This window comes from Ornithorhynchus anatinus, chromosome X1 (assembly GCF_004115215.2).
Source record: "Ornithorhynchus anatinus isolate Pmale09 chromosome X1, mOrnAna1.pri.v4, whole genome shotgun sequence".
NCBI classification, from domain to species: Eukaryota; Metazoa; Chordata; class Mammalia; order Monotremata; family Ornithorhynchidae; genus Ornithorhynchus; species Ornithorhynchus anatinus.
In genome coordinates this window covers 18767851-18787337 of record NC_041749.1, presented here as the reverse complement: position 1 = coordinate 18787337, position 19487 = coordinate 18767851, and the positions used below count along the sequence as shown (strand labels likewise).

At 44.4% G+C, this 19487-nt stretch overlaps 1 protein-coding gene across 2 annotated transcripts in view; it reads right to left on the bottom strand.

The window, feature by feature from the left end:
• Window positions 1-19487, bottom strand: part of GRHL1 (grainyhead like transcription factor 1) — a 55247-nt gene that overhangs the window by 9010 nt on the left and 26750 nt on the right. Inside the window, exons 9-10 of one of the 2 annotated variants that reach the window (XM_007673332.2) lie at window positions 6976-7134; window positions 1388-1475 (exon numbers count right to left, since the gene is read on the bottom strand). In XM_007673332.2, coding sequence (XP_007671522.1) covers window positions 1388-1475; window positions 6976-7134 — 247 coding nt within the window. The remainder of the gene's footprint in view (window positions 1-1387; window positions 1476-6975; window positions 7135-19487) is intronic. The other variant, XM_029052068.1, reaches the window with a different exon arrangement.

Genomic DNA, 19487 nt, shown 5'->3' with positions numbered 1-19487 from the left:
GAGCTCCTTAGTGATGAAGTTCCCCAATTGCATTACTGACCTCTGAAGCAGCATCGGGATTCTGCATTCTAGGATGCGGAGAGGAAAAAAAAAAAAAACCCTGACTCATGCGCTGCAGGGCCAATGTCTGCCGAGCCTGCCAGCCAGCCTGTCTGCTCCAAGAGCGGATGCTCAGAAGCACACGTACTGCAGCTGGAACTCTGCAAGCAGCAAAGAGCCACACTCGTCCATCGTTCCCCCAACGTCCTGCTCAAGTCAAAACTAAACAAGGGGCAGGCCCGGGAAATGCCCAAACACAAGACCCGTGAATACTACAGATGTCAGTACCTAAACCCCACTGGAAACTCCAATTTAATTTTTCTGAATTAAAGAAGCTGGTTGATTTGAGAAAAACCCCAACTTCACATTCGACTGTCTGGAGGAGTGGGAGACGGATCTGAGTTACAACAGGGAACCAAGAACTCTTTGATTTTACTAGTAATTCAGACATAAAGCTCCTTTTACCATTCCTTGGCAAGCTATTTAGCCTCTCGGGGCCTCCGTTTCTTTACTTAGAAAAGTAATTAATAATAATAATGATGGCATTTGTTAAGCGCTTACGTGATGTGCCAAGCACTGTTCTAAGTACTGGGGTAATCAGGTTGTTCCCCAGTCGTAATCCCCATTTTACAGATGAGGTAATTGAGGCCCAGAGAAGTGAAGTGACTTGCCTAAAGTCACACAGCTGACAAGTGGCAGAGCAGGGATTAGACCCCACAACCTCTGACTTCCAAGCCCGGGCTGCTTCTCCTAGAAGGAGATGCTTCTACCATCCTCCTGCTTCCTGGACAACAAAAACCACCCATAATTGCATTTCCAGTACTATTCATTCATTCATTTATTCAATCGTATTTATTGAGCATTTATTGTGTGCGGAGCACTGTATTAAATGCTTGGGAGAATATAATAAAACAATAAAACAGAGAAGCAGCATGGCTTAGTGTAAAGAGCATGGGCTTGGAAGTCTGAGGTTATGGGTTCAAATCCCGGCTCAGCCGCTTGACAGCTGTGAGACTTTGGGCAAGTCACTTAGCTTCTCTATGCCTCAGTAACCTCATCTGGAAAATGGGGATGAAGACTGTGAGCCCCACGTGGGACAACCTGATCTCACTCTATCCTCCCCTGCGCTTAGAACAGTGCTTTGCACACAGTAAACGCTTAACAAATGCCATTATTACTACTATGAATAATAAACAGACACATTCCCTGCCCAAAGTGAGCTTACAGTCTAGAGGGAAACAGACATTAAATTACAGATATGTACATAAATGCTTTGGGGTTGGCACGAGCCACTAATCTGCACTGTAAATGAAGATTTTAAACACTTGGTGAAAACATTTCTACTTACAGGCATTCAACTGGGAGCTGGGGTCAGTACACTTGCCTTTTCTTTTGCTTTGCTTTCTTTCTTCATCCCTGATCTTCCGTTCAGCTCCCTGTCAGTCAAGAGATTAAAAAAAAAGATAATTGTTTGGGTGTCCCTAACTCATTCCTTCAAAGAGGTCTTGGCCAATGAAAAACCCGGGTCCCCTCTGTAGAAACAAGTTCCAATACACAAACTACTCATGATCGATGAAGACCATTTCCTTGGGAGAGTTTGGCAATACTGGTCCCAAGCTGAGCCAAAAAGAGAAGGTAGTCTATTGATTTGCCATTTTTGAAGAGCAGATCAAAAATAAAACATGAAAAAAAGCCAAATCTCCAATTAACAATGGATGAAATCACATCACGAACTTAACTATACGTGCCAGGGGACAGCAGTCGTTTAATATTATTTTCTCTAGCCCTCCCCCTCCAGATAAAAGGAGCAGGAGGGTGAAGAGAATAGGCAGAATTAACTGTCAAGATGATTAGAAAAGATCTCTCGGTGGGAGATGGCCATCAGAAAGAAAAATCATGATAATGAACTCAATGTTTCTGCTCCCCTTGTCAAAACATGACCCTCCTCTTCCTCTTCTCCAAAGGTTGGGGCCTAAGAACACTTTCAATCTAATGATTCCAAAGCCTGAACTCTCCCAAAGATTCAGAAGAAGGAATGTCTCTTGGCCTATTTCTCCCTCAAAAACAGCCATTATCTACAGAGAGTAAAAATGTCTGCACCCTGGGGTGAGAGAAGAACTACTGAAGGAAAAGAAATGGCTGCCTCACCATCGGCAGTGTGTTTGGAAGGGGGAGGCTGCGAGGAGGCCGTGAAGAAGGGTGTGAGAGGAACTGCGATCCTTAAAGGAGCAGAGACAAACTTCATCTATCTCCCCAACCATCTAATTTCAATAGAAGCCAAATGCACAGTTCAGGCTCAGGTAACCAGGCCCAAGCCTTTCTCAGAAATACCACGGCCTAAGAGGTTAGTGATTTCTTTCTTCAGTAGCAGCTGGATTCCAGGGAGAGTCATTGCTGGCAAATGAAATTCACTAAATCTTATCTCCATTAAAAGAGAGAGAGAGAGAGAGAGAAATGCAGATGGAAAAAACAAAAAGAAATTGCCTATCTGTTTACACTGGCTGGATCTTCGTCTGCTGCTTTTGTTTTTCCGAGGACAGTGAGTCGCATCTTACTAGGAAGAAAGACATATAGCACTGAAGAGCCAAAGTGTCTTTCAGTCAAAAGGTGGATTGCCAAGGTGGTGGTGGATTTCCATGCAAGACAAAAAGCTCTCCAATGACCCAACTTCTAACAGTTGGGGAGGTGGCTTGGCCTAGGGGAAAGAGCATGGGAATAGGAGTCGGGAGATCGCTGTTTTAGTCTCAGCTCTACCGCTCGCTGGCTGCTTGGCCACGGGTAAGTCATTTCACTTCTCTGTGTCTCAGTTGCCTCATCAGTAAAATGGGAGTAAAACACTTTCCTCCCTCTTAAACTATGATCCCCATGAAGGATGGGACTCTGATCTAATTATTGTGTATCTACACCAGAGTTAGCACAGTGATAGGTACATAATAAGCACTTAATAAATACCATGAAAATAAATCCGGGCTATTTTTTTCCTAGAACAACAACAAAAAAATCGTGGTCATTTCATTACAGCGCAAAATGGAAATATATCATTGCTGGAGAATAGCAGATTTACACCTCATTAAATCATATCGCATTGTGAAAGGAGGCCAGAAGTGCCAATTTTGAAAAAGTATAGAGTCAACATGAGGAGGTAGGTTACCCAGGCAATGCAGCAGGGAAGAGGTGAATTTGGAATCAAATCTCAGGAAAGGACAGAGTCAAGGAGGCAGAAGAAATGGTCCACGGAAGTGAGGAGGCTCAGCCTAGAAAGAAGAAAGCAATCAAAAGCGTCAATTAATGTTTGTTTTGAGGATTTGCCAAATGATATACCAACATCTCCTACAAAGATCCAAAGAGAGCAGGAAAGGAGGAGTGGATATTTGACCGGAGCAGTGAATAAAGGGGGGAAAAAACGGCCTGAAGAAGTTTTAACAAATGGGGAAATTCTGAAAGGAAGAAGCAGGGCACGCATGGAATTGTTCACCAAATCCCCCTACACTGCCATGAGGTGGCTACTCTTTGAATCTCTTAAGGGGGCAGTGTCAAAAATGAAAAAAAAAAAGCCATTGGGTAACACTTTACGCAGTGGGTCTCAGCGATGGAGGTTGGGGAGAGCTAAGTGTGCTCCCTAGAAATTCCGGTGTCCTGGGGGACCCCAGCCCAATGTGGATTTCCCCTGGGGACCTTCAGGAGGCTAACAGAGTCCCTGGCTCACTGCAGACTCTGAGGTCCTCCACGGGGATCCCTAAGCTGGGGATGAACCACTGTCCGGAGAAACCGCACCTTCTTATTTTGATTGTTCTCGCTCAAATTCCCAGTGCTGATCAATAATAATAATAATAATAATGTTGGTATTTGTTAAGCGCTTACTATGTGCCGAGCACTGTTCTAAGTGCTGGGGTAGAACAGGGGAATCAGATTGTCCCACGTGGGGCTCACAGTCCTAATCCTCATTTTACAGATGAGGTAACTGAGGCACCGAGAAGTTAAGTGACTTGCCCAAAGTCACACAGCCGACAAGTGGCGGAGCCGGGATTTGAACCCATGACCTCTGACTCCAAAGCCCGGGCTCTTTCCACTGAGCCACGCTGCTTCTCAATGTCCACGAAATGTTATCTGAGCCCCTTGGGACATCTCCCGCCCGGGGAAGACCCCCTGGAGCACAACAGTTGGGGTGGGGTGGGGGGAGAGGGACGGGATGGGTAGGTGTGGTGCCGCACTGCTCCTTTCAATCTCCTGCCAGTCTGGATTTGGGACTGCTTGGATTTGGGGCGAGGAAATAATCTGTTAATCAAGGGACATGTTGAGGTAGGACAAGTAGTAATAGCATTTCAGAACACTGTACCAAGAACTTAACAGTGCTTTGCACATAATAAGCGCTCAATAAGTACGATTGAATACTAAGCACTGGGAGAGAATAAAAAGGAAGAGTACTGTAAACTCCTTCTGAGCAGGGACCATATCTACCATTCTGGTTATAGTGTACGCTCACGAGCGCTCAGTACTGGCAGCGTGGCTCAGTGGAAAGAGCACGGGCTTTGGAGTCAGGGCTCATGAGTTCGAATCCCAGCTCTGCCACTTGTCGGCTGTGTGACTGTGGGCAAGTCACTTCACTTCTCGGTGCCTCAGTTCCCTCATCTGTAAAATGGGGATTAAGACTGTGAGCCCCACGTGGGACGACCTGATTCCCCTATGTCTACCCCAGCGCTTAGAACAGTGCTCGGCACATAGTAAGCGCTTAACAAATACCAACATTATTATTATTACTGTGCTCTGTATACAGTAAGCGCTCAATAAATATATCTGTCTGCTATTTGACCTTGGGCAAGTCACTTCACATCTCTGTGCCTCAGTCACCTCATCTGTAAAATGGGGATTACTACTGTGAGCCCCACGTGGGAGATGGACTGTGTCCAACCTGATTATCTTGTATAATAATGAAGGTATCTGTTAACTGCTTAGTATGTGCCAAGCACTGTTCTAAGCGCTGGGGTAGATACTACCTAATTAGGTGGTCCCACTTGGGGCTCCCAGTCTTAATCCCTATTCTACAGATGAGGGAACTGAGGCACAGAAAAGTGAAGTGACTCGCCCAAGCTCACACAACAGACAACTGGCGGAGCTGGGATTAGAACCCACGTCTTCTGACTCCCAAGCGCCTATTTTTGCCACTAAGCAACGCTGCTTCTCCTGTATCTTCCCCAGCGTTTAGAACAGTGCCTGGCACGTAGGAAGCACTTAAATACCATAAAAAATATGATTAACTGATTGAGTAGTAGGCGATTTCACCAACCTGCTACTTTCCCTGCAAAATGGTGGACACTCCAATTGAGTTTCTCCCCCCTACCCAGAAACTGATCCAGTGGATTTCTGGCAAAAGAGGGCTTTTCCCAAAAAAGAAAAAAAAAAAAATTCACCCAGCTGCCGGCCAACTAGACTACTGACGTGCTGGTGCAACTTGGGTAACCTGGTATTCAATCGTACTTATTGAGCGCTTACTATGTGCAGAGCACTGTACCCTTTCTGAGCGTGGAGATAGTACACGGTGCCACTAGATGTCAGCAAAGGTCTACAAAGGATGAAACACCACTGTCCTTCCGCACTGGATTCTGCGCCAGGTTTCAGTCGGGGAGAGAAAAGTAGAGAAGGAGAATGGAATTAATATTTGCTACCCAAGATGTAAGACTGAAATTCTTTGGAGTGGAATATGGGAAGTGAAAAAGTCAGAGTTACACATGCAACTCATTTGTTTTACCCAGAGTACATGCTTTTTTTTCCAGTAAAATCGCAACTTTTTTTGGAGGAAAATTTTAGACACTAAAAGCTGCCCGGATCTTCCTTGTTGGTCTGAAGTCCGGTTGCTCTCTCCCTCGTACGCGGCTTCCTCTCTGACCAGCATGTAGCAGAATTTAGCTGGTGGACGGCTGACTCACTCCATTCTCGAGGTTGATACAGTTCTGGCCAGACTCCTGGGTTTCACCCGGGGCCTGATCTCCTGATACCAGGGTCTGGATTGGCTCCAGTCTTCCTACACCAAGAGCCTCGGGTCACGTTTGGAGTCTCTCACTCTCTCTCTCTCCCCCAGCCCCCAACTCTCTCAGTGATTTGCATCACAGTTTGGCAGGCCAGTAGGTCCTCTTCTAACCAGGATCCTCGAGGAAATTCTCAATTTTGTCAAACAGCAATCCAACCTATAGGGAGGCCTTAGAACTGACCCAATTTCCCGAGGGGCTTAGGGGGTTTGGGGGATTTGGGAGATAACAGGGAGCTCGACTAGACCAAGCCCAAGGAAACCTCCAAGCCAGACTGAGACACTTAGGCTTTCTCTGATATTTCTCAAGACACACTCGAGAGCCGTAATTTTCACACAGCCCTAAAAACCACTAGGGTTTGCGAGACATAAATGCAGGATGAACAAGACAGGGTAATCGGATGCGTGATCTTTTCATTGCCTGCTCCAGCATCCTGATATACTCCAGGGCCTAATCTTCGTGCCAAGTAAAATTAATAATGATTTTAATGGCATTTTTTAAGTGCTTATTATGTGCCAGGCACTGTACTAAGTGCCGGGGTCGATACCAGGCAAGCGGGTTGAACACAGTCCCTGTCCCACGCAGGACTCACAGTCTTAATCCCCATTTTACAGATGGGGTAACCGAGGCCCAGAAAAGTTAAGTGACTTGTCCAGCAGACAAGTGGCAGAGCCACGACTAGAAGCCAAGTCCTTCGGACCCCCAGACCCCGGCTCTATCCACTAGGCCACACTGCTTCTCAGGCTGTTCTCGGTCTGAGAATTGCTGTTCTCAGACCTCTTTCCGGCATCAAACGTATCACCAATTTTTCTTCAAAAGACAAATTAGTAGGTGAATAAGACCAGAACCAATAAGCAGAACAAAAAGAGCTCAAGGGATAAAGTTCCTATGCTCCCCTCACATCTGACTTTACCTTATCACAGAAAACTTTAATTTGGCAATAGGCTCGGTGCACCGGTTTGTTGCTTCGGTTATTGTAGCTGTAGGTGTCAATTTGAATGTTCAGGGGCAGCCCCTTAACACCTTTCTGAGAGGAGAAGTCCGTGCTTAGGCAGTTCACAGAAATGAAAACCTGCAAAGGGAAAGAAAGCATCTGTCAATAGCAAAGCCACACAATCACACGAGGTCATCGAAAGTGCAGACTTGTGGCTAGCTCGAAGTAGGCCAAGTGGCAATCACATTCAGCGTTTCTCTGAAGTTACCTGAGGAATAGTTGAATTTTGGTCAAAGAGATGGCAGAGAGGGAGAGGAGGGGCAGACACAAACAGGCGCCATATCCCTTCGCAGGGCGACCGATTCAAGGGAGAGTTTTCTGGGAGTTAAGCTCAATCGGTCATATTTATTATCAATCGTATTTATTGAGCACTACTTGTGTGCAGAGCACTGTACTAAGCGCTTGGGAGAGTCCAGTTAACAGAGTTGGTAGACCTGTTCCCTGCCCACAGCGAGCTTCAGTCTGAAGATGACTGTTTCCTGGTAGGTCACAGACCCTGAACAAAGTATTTGTTGCAAATCAGAAAAGCATTTTCAGTTGCATAAAGCATTGCCCACAAGACTGGGCCTTGAATTCAGACCTTCTGGAGAGGTTCGAAACAGCTCGAGGGTTTTCATTCTGGTCCCCGTGCAGGCCACTTAGGCATGACTTACTCTCCCATTATGAAAAGGGTAATAATAATAATGTTGGTATTTGTTAAGCGCTTACTATGTGCCGAGCACTGTTCTAAGCGCTGGGGTAGACACAGAGAAGCAGCGTGGCTCAGTGGAAAGAGCACGGGCTTTGGAGTCAGAGTTCATGGGTTCAAATCCCGGCTCGGCCACTTGTCAGCTGAGTGACTTTGGGCAAGTCACTTAACTTCTCGGTGCCTCAGTTACCTCATCTGTAAAATGGGGATGAAGACTGTGAGCCCCACGTGGGACAACCTGATTCCCCTGTAGCAACACCATTTCCATCTTGCCTTCCAGATAATAAAAAAGCTAGGCTGGTACTATACCTCTGTCATGCTACATGAGTACTGCAATCTTTACCATTTGATGGTAACATCCCCACACCCAGGTAATCAATCGAAAAGCCTGAATCAGTACTTTCCTGCTCTTTTTCTTTTAAAATGGTATTTAAGTGCTTACTATGTGTCTTTTCCCTTACCTTTTTTTTAGGGTGTTTGTCAAGTGCTGATTATGTGTCAAGCACCTTTTTAGGGTGTTTGTCAAGTGCTGATTATGTGTCAAGCACCGTTCTAAATGTTGGAGTAGATACAAGTTTATCAGGTCGGACATGGTATCTGTCCCACATGGGGCTCACAATCTTAATTGGAGGGAGGAGGATTTAATCTATTTGATGGATGAGGGAAGTTAAGTGACTTGACCAAGATCACACAGCAAGCAATTGGCAGAGCTGGGATTACAACTCAGGGCCTCTGACTCCCAGGACTGTGGTCTCCCCCCTACTATTTAATAATAATAATAATGTTGGTATTTGTTAAGCGCTTACTACGTGCAGAGCACTCTTCTTAGCTCTGGGGTAGATACAGGGTAATCAGGCTGTCCCACGTGAGGCTCACAGCTAATCCCCATTTTCCAGATGAGGCAACTGAGGCACAGAGAAGTTAAGTGACTTGCCGACAATCACACAGCTGACAAGTGGCAGAGCCAGGATTCAAACCCATGACCTCTGACTCCCAAGCCCGGGCTCTTTCCACTGAGCCGTGCTGCATCTCATCTTACTTGACCAACAGCGCATATATGAGTTGTTAAACAAGTGACAGACTTACTGGCCTAGAAAGAAAACAACAATTGGAGACAGCTCCCCTAGATGTAATCAATCGATCAACCAATGGTATTTACTGAGCACTCACTGGGTGCAGAGCACTGTACTAAATGCTCGGTTGGCAGAAATCAATACAGCATTGTTGGTAGATAATAATAATGGCATTTGTTAAGTGTTTACTATGTGCCAAGCACTGTTCAAGTACAAGTCAATCAGGTTGGACACAGCCCCTGTCCCACATGGGGCTCGCACTCTCACTCCCCATTTTAGACAAGGAAGTGTGAACCTGTCAATGGGCAGGGATTGTCTCTGTTGCTGAACTGTACATTCCAAGCGCTTAGTACAGTGCTCTGCACATAGTAAGCACTCAGTAAATATTATTGAATGAATGAACTGAGATCCAGAGGAGTTGAATGATTTGCCCAAGGTCCCACAGCAGACAAGTGGCAGAGCCAGGATTAGAAGCCTTCTGAGTCCCAGGCCCTTGCTCTATCTACTAAGCCACAGTCCCTGCCCACAAGAAGCTTACAATAAATGATAGATATATATTTAAGTGCTAGGGGGCTGAGGGTGGGGTGAATATCAAGTGCCGAAAGAGTACAGATTCAAGTGCGCAGACAGTGAAAATAGGAGAGGGAGTAAGGGAAAAGAGGGCCGGGTTGGGAAGGGCTCTTGGAGGAGATGTGATTTCAGTTAGGCTTTGAAGGCGGGGAGTGGTGGTCTGTTAAGTGTGATAGGGGAGGGAGTTCCAGGACACAGGGTTGGCGGTGAGATAGATGACATCGAGGTACAGTGAGTGCTAGAGCAATAATAGAGCTCATAGGAAGATGGATGCTAGGAGGAAAGTGTGCTGATTCACTTCTAGTTCCCAGAAAAAAAGAAAAAAATCTCAAAGGCTGCCTTTCATCGGTTGAGATGAACTACTCCAGTTATACTTGTCGTCAGCCTCAGAGAGGGACCAAGTTGCTGCTGGATTGTAGTCTAGGGAAAGGATCAGAGCCACCAGTTAGAATACGCCCCTTTCTTTCAAAGCAGTAAATGTGATTTCCCATCTCCTCGCTTGACCTCTTCCCAACTCATACACTCCTGTACTCTGGTGAATCCAGATGCAAAAAAGACATTTTAGAGAGCATTAAACCAGACTGTCTGTTCCACATCATTCTAAAGTTCATTGAACCTTAACAGTACTATTCACTGTCAACTCCCTTCCACGTCAGTACAGAACCAACCACTGAGACAAGACCCCTCGACAGACAATACTGGTATTGCAGCTTTCAAAGTACTACTTAATAAAAATAATAATAATAACTGTGGTATTTGTTAAGCACTTGCTATGTGCCGGGCACTGTGCTAAGCGCTGGGAGGGATACAAGCAAATCGGGTTGGACGCAGTCCCTGTCCAGCATGGGGCTCACAGTCTTAATCCCCATTTTACAGATGAGGTAACTGAGGCCCAGAGAAGCCACTGGGTGCTCAATAAATATGACTGAATGAATTCACCGAAAGAGTCAGGATTATTAGAAAGGACTGGCTCGTAAAGAGCTACATAAGGAGCTTTTATATTCTAAAAACCAACCTCTCTGCTAGAAGTTTGAGGCGATCTGGAAGTATGTTTAATTTGCTCATTGCCCACGGTCACATAGCGGACAAGTAGCAGAGCTGGGATTAGAATGCATGACTTTCTGGCTCCCAGGCCCGTGCTCTAGCCACTGCGCCATGCTGCTTACTTGAGCTTGGAGCCCCAATATCAAAAAATCTGAAAGGTTCATCCATCTATCACCTGCGGGTCTAAAGCCTCCTCTTTCCTCGCCAGCTGCCGTACACGTGCTTTTCTTCCTGCTTTGCAACCGGATAAAATCGATTTGGGAAGGGGCTGGTGGCGCAGCCTTAACGTCTCGTGTGCCACATTCACCTTTCTCCTGTCGCGGCCATTGGGAAACGGGACAAAGAACTGACAGACTCCCTGCGGCTCCAGGGGTTCGCTCTCCACCTCCCCTGCCCACCCCTCCCGTCCGATTTCCAGCACGGCAACGGTGGACCACAGGTTTTGGGGGTAGCTGGGGACATACAGAGACATCTCGGGAGGAGGTACAACCGATCGTAAATATCGGTGTCCCCAGACCTCAAAAGGGCCCTGAGGCAAGTCCCTAGCCCTCAGAGTCTCCCTCCCCAGACAGATAGCTGTTTTTGTTCGAAAGGGTTGGAAGCCTTAGTACAGTGTTCTGCACACAGTAAGCGCTCAATAAATACGACTGAGTGAACTGAATGAAAGAGTCAAGATTATTAGAAAGGACTGGCTTGTAAAGAACTACATAAGGAGCTTTTAGAGTCTAAAAACCAACCTCTCTGCTAGCAGGTTGAGGAGGCTTGGAACTGTGTTTCATTTGCTCACTCCAATCTGATAGACAGCAATCTTCTTGGTCTGGTAGTTTAACACAAGCACCCGGGGGACACACAAGAGGCTCGAGACCATTTCAGATACCTGGGCTCCAGTCCACTTTTTGATTTCCAATAAAGGAAATGCCAGTGTGGTCTGTGCACACTGCTCACGCAGTACACAAGAGATACAGCCACCACTGCAGATGGGCCCAGTCCAGATTTTCTAACAGAAAATAAATGAACCTATCGCCTCAGAAAAGGCTTTGGCTCAGTTTCCCAAACACATACAACAGGTTTTCGTGGGGAAGTTATTCAGTCCCATTGAGCCCAGAAAGTCTCTAAACAAGAGAATCTCCTATCAGTGCTACCTCTCTGCATGGAGGTTTCATGACAATCCAATCTAAACCACATCCTTATCCAACCTTGCTGGAATTTTCTGTTTAGGGTCAAAACAGAAGCAAACCTGAGGCCAGGTCCCAGGATCTGAGCGAACACGATCATTTCAGAAAGTTTTAACTCCCAGCATTCGTTCTCCACGACGGCGTGTTTTAAATTTTGTCCTCCCATTTCTAAAATTAGAATGCTTCGAATTGCTTTATTAGCCATGGAATTTCTGCCCAGGCATCAAATAATAGCTTTAGTTTATCAATCATATTTATCTTTAATGGGATTTAAGTACTTACTATGTGCCAGGCACTGTATTAAGCATTTGGATAAATTCAAGTTAATCAGGTTGGACACAGTCCCTACCCCACATAGGGTTCACAGTCTTAATCTCCATTTTACAGATGAAGCAAATGAGTTAGAGAGAACTTGAGTGACTTACCTAAATCACACAACAGAGAAGTGACAGGACCGGGATTAGAAGCCAGGTCCTTCTGACTCCCAGGCCCATGCTCTATCCACCAGGCCATTTGTTGACTGCTTTCTATGTGCAGAGCACTGTACTAAGCGCTTGGGAGAGTACACTATAACAGAGTTGCCAAGCACGCTCTCACTTAGTTTATTATACATTCTCTCACATTTACAAAGTGCCTTTCCTCTGAAGAATGCAAAACATTTCCACATCCACTTTCATACTATCCAGTGTAATTTTAGATTGAAATTGAAATTGACCCGGATGTTATCCAATGCATCTTCCCCAAGGTTACACAGCAAATGAGCACAACCAAGCACATCAGAAGGTGCCAAGGACCTAGAGAAAGTTGGAAATTTTGAATAAAGAAAAAAAAATCTACTGAACGCTGCCTCTCCCTGCATGGTGAAGTGGATATAGCATAGGCCTGGGAGTCAGAAGGTCATGCGATCTAATCCCAGTTCTGTCATGTGTCTGCTGTGTGACCCTGAGCAAGTCATTTCACTTCTCTAGGCCTCAGTTACCTCATCTGTAAAATGGGGATTAAGACTGTGAACCCCATGCAGGACAGGAACTGTGTCCAACCCGATGTGCTTGTATCCACCTCAGCGCTTAGTACAATGCCCGGCACACAGTAAGTGCTTAACAAATATCATAATAATAATTATTATTACTATTAATAAATCCTTGTGATAGCAAGGATTTCAGAGGACATGATCTTTCCTCATATTGCTATTATTATTGCTATTATTGCTATTGTTCTTGTCTTTCCGTCTCCCCCGATTAGACTGTAAGCCTATCAAAGGGCAGGGACTGTCTCTGTTACCGATTTGTACATTCCAAGCGCTTAGTACAGTGCTTTGCACATAGTAAGCGCTCAATAAATACTACTGAATGAATGAATATTGTAACTTAACTGTGGTACAAAAGAGCTGAGGTCTGGGGGCCCGGCGACACTAATGTTTTACACAGACCAGCTCTCAAAGCATTTTCTTTTTTAAAATGGGTATTTGTTAAGTGCTATATGTCAGGCACTACACTATATGCTGATACAGATGTAAGCTAGTCAGGTTGGACACAATCCATGCCCCAGTGGGATGCACAGTCGTAATCCCCATTTTACAGATGAGGTGACTGAGGCATAGAGACGTGAAGTGACCTGCCCAAGGACACAACAGCAGACAAGTGGCATTCTTAAAGGAGTGGAGCTGGGAAGACAATGTAGGTCTTCTAATTCTTAATCCAACCTCTGCTGTCTCCTCTCTGCTCATGAACTAGCTACCCTAAGCCACGTGTGCTTGATACCCTAGTCCATGAAAGAAGAGAGGGAAACAGCGGGAGGGAGGGAGAGAGAGAACCAGAAACCAGAGATTATTGTTTTCAAGTATGAAACTACTAAATCGGTGCTCCTGACTCTTATTTCCTCTTACCTCATCACCCTAGATTTAATGTCCAGTGACCAGCTCCAAAGGGAGAAGTACTTAAGTAAGAAATTTTTATTTTCCTGCTGAAGTCCCTGAGAAGCATCAAGAATACGTGTTTCCTGTTCCTACTACAAGAAACATTTTACTAACATTCATACATCCATTCAAATCATTCAATCATATTTCCTGAGCGCTTACTCTGTGCAGAGCACTGTACTAAGCGCTTGGGAGAGTACAACAGAAACATTCCCTGCCAACATGCTCTGTCCTATCCCTAAATTGCAATTTAAAATCAGTGAACGGTCCTATCCACAATCTTGTGGACTCTGAAACAGACATCAAAATTGAAGCCAACTTTGGGAAATATAAAAACAGAAGGAAAAAAGAGAAAGAGAGAGAGTGTGTGTGTGTGTGTGTGTGTGTGTGTGTACGCACGTGTGTGGGAGAGAGAGACTGAACACAAGCATGCTCACTGTTTGACCTTGGGCAGCATCAGTCACTGGAGGCAGTGGTACATAGCTCTCAATTATTATTAAATGATAATAAAGTATCTGTTAAGCGCTTTGTTCCAAATACTGTACTAAGCACCGGGGTAGATTCAAGATAATCCGGCCAGATAAAGTCCCTGTCCTATACATAGTCTAAGAGTCGGAGAACATGTATTTCAACCCCGTTTTACAAATGAGGAAAACTGAGGCACAGAGAAGTTTAGAGATTTGGCCAATCAACCAATGATATTAATTGAACACTTACTGTGTGCAGAGAATTAAACTAAGCCCTTGGGAGAGTACAGCAAAATAAGTAGGCATGATCCCTGTCCTCAGAGAGTTTACAATCCAGTATAGGAGACGGATATTAAAATAAATTACAGGTAAGGTAGGCAACTGAGAATAATAATAATAATAATTATGGTGGTATTTGTTAAGCTCTTATTATGTGCCAGGCACTGTACTAAGCACTGGGAGAGATAGACAATAATCAGGTCAGACACACAGGGCCCAGTCTTAATCCCCATTTTACTGATGCACAGAAAAGGGAAGGGACTCGTCCAAAGTCACACAGCAGGCAAGTGGTGGAGCTGGGATTGGAAACTAGGTCCTCTGACTCCTAAGCCTATGCAATTTCCACAAGGCCAAGCATATAAATGCTGTGAAAGTGGGGGGCACTACCAACCCGTTGTAGGCAGGGATTGTCTCTATTGCTTGGAATTGTACTTTCCTAGCGCTTAGTCCAGTGCTCTGCACACAGTAAGCACTCAATAAATACGACAATGAATGAACGAATGAATAAATGCTTAGGGGACACGTATTCAAGTACAGAAAGTACAAAATTATCAAAAAGCTTTCACATAAACACGAACAAAATTTTTAAAATGACGGTTGTTTTTTCAGGGTAAAACTGAAACTTTCTATTTGTTTTGTTTAAGGGAAGACTTGACTCAAACCACAAAGGACTCAGACTTAAATGACAAAAGATGAGCAACTTACCGACTTTGTCCCTACTCCAAAATTGCTAGAAGAAAAAAATGTAACCGTCCACCCCCCACCCCACCCCGCTCCCCCACCACACACACAAAAGCTGCTCAACAGGATAAAGATGCCCTGCGAGATTCCTCTTCAAATGTCCAACCCATTTTTCTAGGTACAGTTCCTCATTCTTGGCTACAAATTCATGTACTCCCTTCTTTTTCAAAAGATTTGATTTTACTTCCCAAGTCTGTTGGCGAAAGAGGGAACTTAAAAACCATAAATGTGGCTCACTTTATTAAGGGATTAAGTTTTATAAGATTTACGACAGAGTGCTCACCGCCTCCTGAAACCAACAAGAAATCAGATCTTGAACTAATTTATAATGGCCATTTCAGGAAGTGGCACTGCAGCCCTATAATAGCTCTTGCAATTTGTTTCTTTTCTCCACTATTACTGCTTACAGAGGCAAGGAGGAATAGGGGAAAGGGAAAGGAACTTCGTATACCTGAAGCACGACCCAGGATTACAGGAAAGATGGTTATTTTAAACAGGTCAGTCCTCTCCTCAGTGACACAAACCACTCTAGTAATGTACTGAGAATGTAATCCAAGGGAAAGAAGTCAAGTTCAGGTGTGCAACCTGGAGCAAGATAGTAACTCTGCCCTCAGTTTACCTACAGGTAAATAAATGGAAAGACCAATGTCTCTCTCCCCGCATCCCCTAAATCAAACACTTTGATTTCTTCAGAAGAAAGATGCTTTTTAAACTACCATTATCCATGACTGGAGGAGTCACCTGAAGTTTGGAAGCTTCCTGACCCAGGTACATTTTGATCAGTTCCTGAAAATATTACATATGTTTTTCAGTTTGACGAGTAATCCAATCTTGTTTTGTTCTATCCACATTATTTAATTGGAAAAATGAACTTGACACATCCCTCTTTCAAACTGGGCCATGCTAAATTTCTTCCCATTTAAAGTTTCAGTCAGGCCTCCGTTCTTTCACACTTTTCCCATAGTTTTTGTAAAAACAGTTACCTTTTATCCTATTTACAAACACAATGCTCAAATCATTAGCATTAAAACATTTTTCAAAACTTGAGGCTTTTCTCTTCCATTAAGCAGAGAGGATGATGACAGATTTACAAAACAAACAAACTGGGTTTTGTTGCTGATTTTAAACTCAAGCTGTGTGCAAGTAGCATAATAGATTTCCTTTTCCTCTTGGAAGATACATTAGGGGAAAGAAAGGGAGGTGAAAGAAAAATAAAACAGAAATGGGAAAGGTCCTGGACAAACCATTTATTGGTTCATTGATTCCTGGACAATTAAAATCATAGCACACTCTTCGCTGGCATGGGAGGAGAGCTATCTGGGAGATTTCAGGAATAAAAATCCTAAACCCAAACCAGAAATCCTGGAGATGGAGAGAGGAAGTGGGGAAAAGATGGGGGAGGAAGCCAGATCAGGTAAAAGAATCTTAGACTAATAATTTACATATTCTCTTGAATGATTTGGCTGCAGATGGGCTATGGCTGCTTCACTTATTCCAAGATCGCCTTGGAAAATCAAACTCTTTACCACATGAACGCCTCAACCCGTTCTGCCACATAGTAGCAGCAGAGTCAGAGAACGACTGTGCGGAGAATTTCCTGGAAGGATGCTACAAAAACTGGTTTTCAGTTAGCCAACAAATTCACGAAGAGAAAAGTCCATGAGAGCACAAGATGCTTTTTTCTGTCAGGTAGCCAGCTAAATGCAAACTGATTTGCAAATGTCAGTGCGTTCCACTGAGCAGCTCTCCCCAAGCACTAAGAACGGAGAAGTGCACGCAAGGGGGGCTTGGTAAATGTCTTTACGACCAAAGAGCTTATTTTGAGATCGGAGGTCACGACACTGGTTTTGCCCAAATCTGAGTATACTTAGGGTGCTTACGGGAAATTTTGTCATGCTTAGGATTTATGGAGACTTTTCTATGGGAGGAAGGAAAAAGAAGCATTTGAAATGTTTGACAAAAGAAAAATTCCTGAGTTCAGTTTCAAGACAGGGCTCCCTGACAAACCACAAATGTTAAATGAGCTAAAAAGATGGTTCTAGAAGCTGGATACTCGGCCTCATGTGGAGACCAAACAGGCAACTTTAGAACCAAGTCAATTCTCTACCTAAACTATATCTGAGAGCCCGAGGTCCATTTTTACTTCTCCTTCTCCTCCCCCCTTTCTCCACAGTGTTTACACAGGACTTATTTTAGGCCTTAATCCATCTCCCATATTCCAGGCTTGCCGCTGCTAGATTGTAGGTGATTGGGAGATGACCTGATTTTTCAACATTATTACCTAAACTACTACTCCCCCTCCTTAACAGGGATAATTAAGAGTTGACAGTAAATATCATTTCTACACCAACATTTCTACATCAATACACAATGGAGAAATAGCTAAAGGAAAAGTATTGCCCGATGGATGGGAAAATTTATGAAAGAAGTGACCTGCGTTGAGATGCTCAATTAAATTGAGAACAGAAAGTTCATTTTCCATCATACGCCAATAATTCTTCCCATATAACTAAATGCCCTGTATTTTTTTTTTACGGCATTTGTACTGTAAAAGCCACTATACTAAGCGCTGGGGGAGATACAAGATGATCAGTTTGGTCACTCTCCCTGTCCCACACAGGACTCACAGTCTTAATCCCCATTTTACAGATGAGGTAACTGAGGCACAGAGAAATGAAGTATCTTGCCCAAGGTCCCACAACAGACGTGGCAGAGCCGGGATTAGAACTGAGGTCCTTTTGACTTCAGCCCATGGGCTTTCCACTAAACCACACTGCTTCTCCACCCCTTGGCCCCTTTCCCGTTTCTCTTTTATCTTTGTTTCACCTCTCTTTCCTTAACTCACGCTAGTTTTGAGATTCATCCTAGTGAAACACCCGTACAAGTTTCTACAGCGTGGCTGATCAGTTTAAAAAGAAAAGAAGTTCTAGAAGGGTGAGTCATTATCGATATAATAGGCCTCCACACACCTCTACTTCGTGAAGTCCTGACTGGCTGGCTGCTGTTTCAGATGAGAAACATGGGATTGTAAAAAGGCAGAAGAGAAGGATTTAAGAGGAGGATAACTGACAACTTGGCATGGGAAAGACTTTGGGGTGAGGACAAAAAGAAAAAAAAAACAGGATGATTTAACGTAAAACTCAAAGATCCACATTTACAACTGATAAAGACACAGAGAATGAGCTGGAGCCAGTTGATGGGTGAGGGGGGGAGAGGGGAAAGCATTTGGATGTTTGCTTTTCAGACACAAAACTGTGATTTAATGCATGGCTAAGACACCGATAGAATCCAGAATTAGACTATTTGATCAAACAGGAACTTGAATCTTGAACAAAATAAATTTAAATGAGCATTCTGGGGCTAGGTTTTGCATTGGATCATTCCTTTCCCTCCTATATTGATGAATTGGTTTCCAGTACTAATTGTTCTGGATATCCACACACTTCATCTGTGGTTGCTTTAGAAGCCAGTGGCTCAAACACAAGAAAACACCTTTAGAAAGTCAAAGAATTAAGATATTAGATCCAAAAAACAACAGCAGCCATTCCGTTTGGCCGCTTTCCCTTAATGTGACTCGGTTTCCCTCTTCGGGCTTCAGTTTCCATAATACGCAGGTAATTATACTCTTCCCCGCAGTTACAGTGAGGGCTAATTAAGGACTACATCGTGCCTTGGAAGTGCTATTTTTTCAGGCTCTCAGTGGTAATTTGCTACACGGAGTAAGAAGTCGGGAGAAAGGAGAGCTCTGGCTTGAAACATTTTTCTCTTATGGATGGGCGTTTCCCTCAAGAAGAAACAAGGAGCTAGTCATCACCCTGGATGTTACCACAGAGCTCTCTTCCCACACCTCCCACACATCCTCTGAAGTTTCTGCATTAGACTGAACAGAGCCAGGGGAAAAGTCACAGAGATTGAGAGGAGAGGAAAAAAAAAAAAAGACAGACTGAGAGCAACAAAAGCATGCATTTTGTGTGGGTCCTTATATCCTGAGAACAGAAACTGACCTGTAAAATTTAGGATAGCTTGGCAGGAACACCACCCTGGCACCTGCCTGCCCAACTAGGTGGAATTTGTTTATTCTGAAATCGGCAGAACTGAATGCAGGTGTAACCTAAGGCAAACACAGACCACATTCCACCCCAAGTATGGAAGAAGGAAAGGTAAGCAGGTGTGTTGCAAAGAGATGAACTTGACCCACATGCCAACAGCCAACCAGAGCTCCACCTTCTAGGGTTTTTCCCTTCATCCCCCAATCTTCTCAAATGGATCTTTGAAATGCAAAGTTATTTGACATTAAACAGCTTGTGGCTATGGCGGTGATGTGGACTGAGAGATTCAAGTGTCATCACACCAGGGCTCTTGCTGATTTGGTTACCGGGTAGAAGATGTGAACTCCAAAGCTTCTCCGTGGATTCTCTCCCCCGAGAAAAATACCCATTTGGGTTACCAAAGACACAAGATCAGCCGACTCTCTGATTC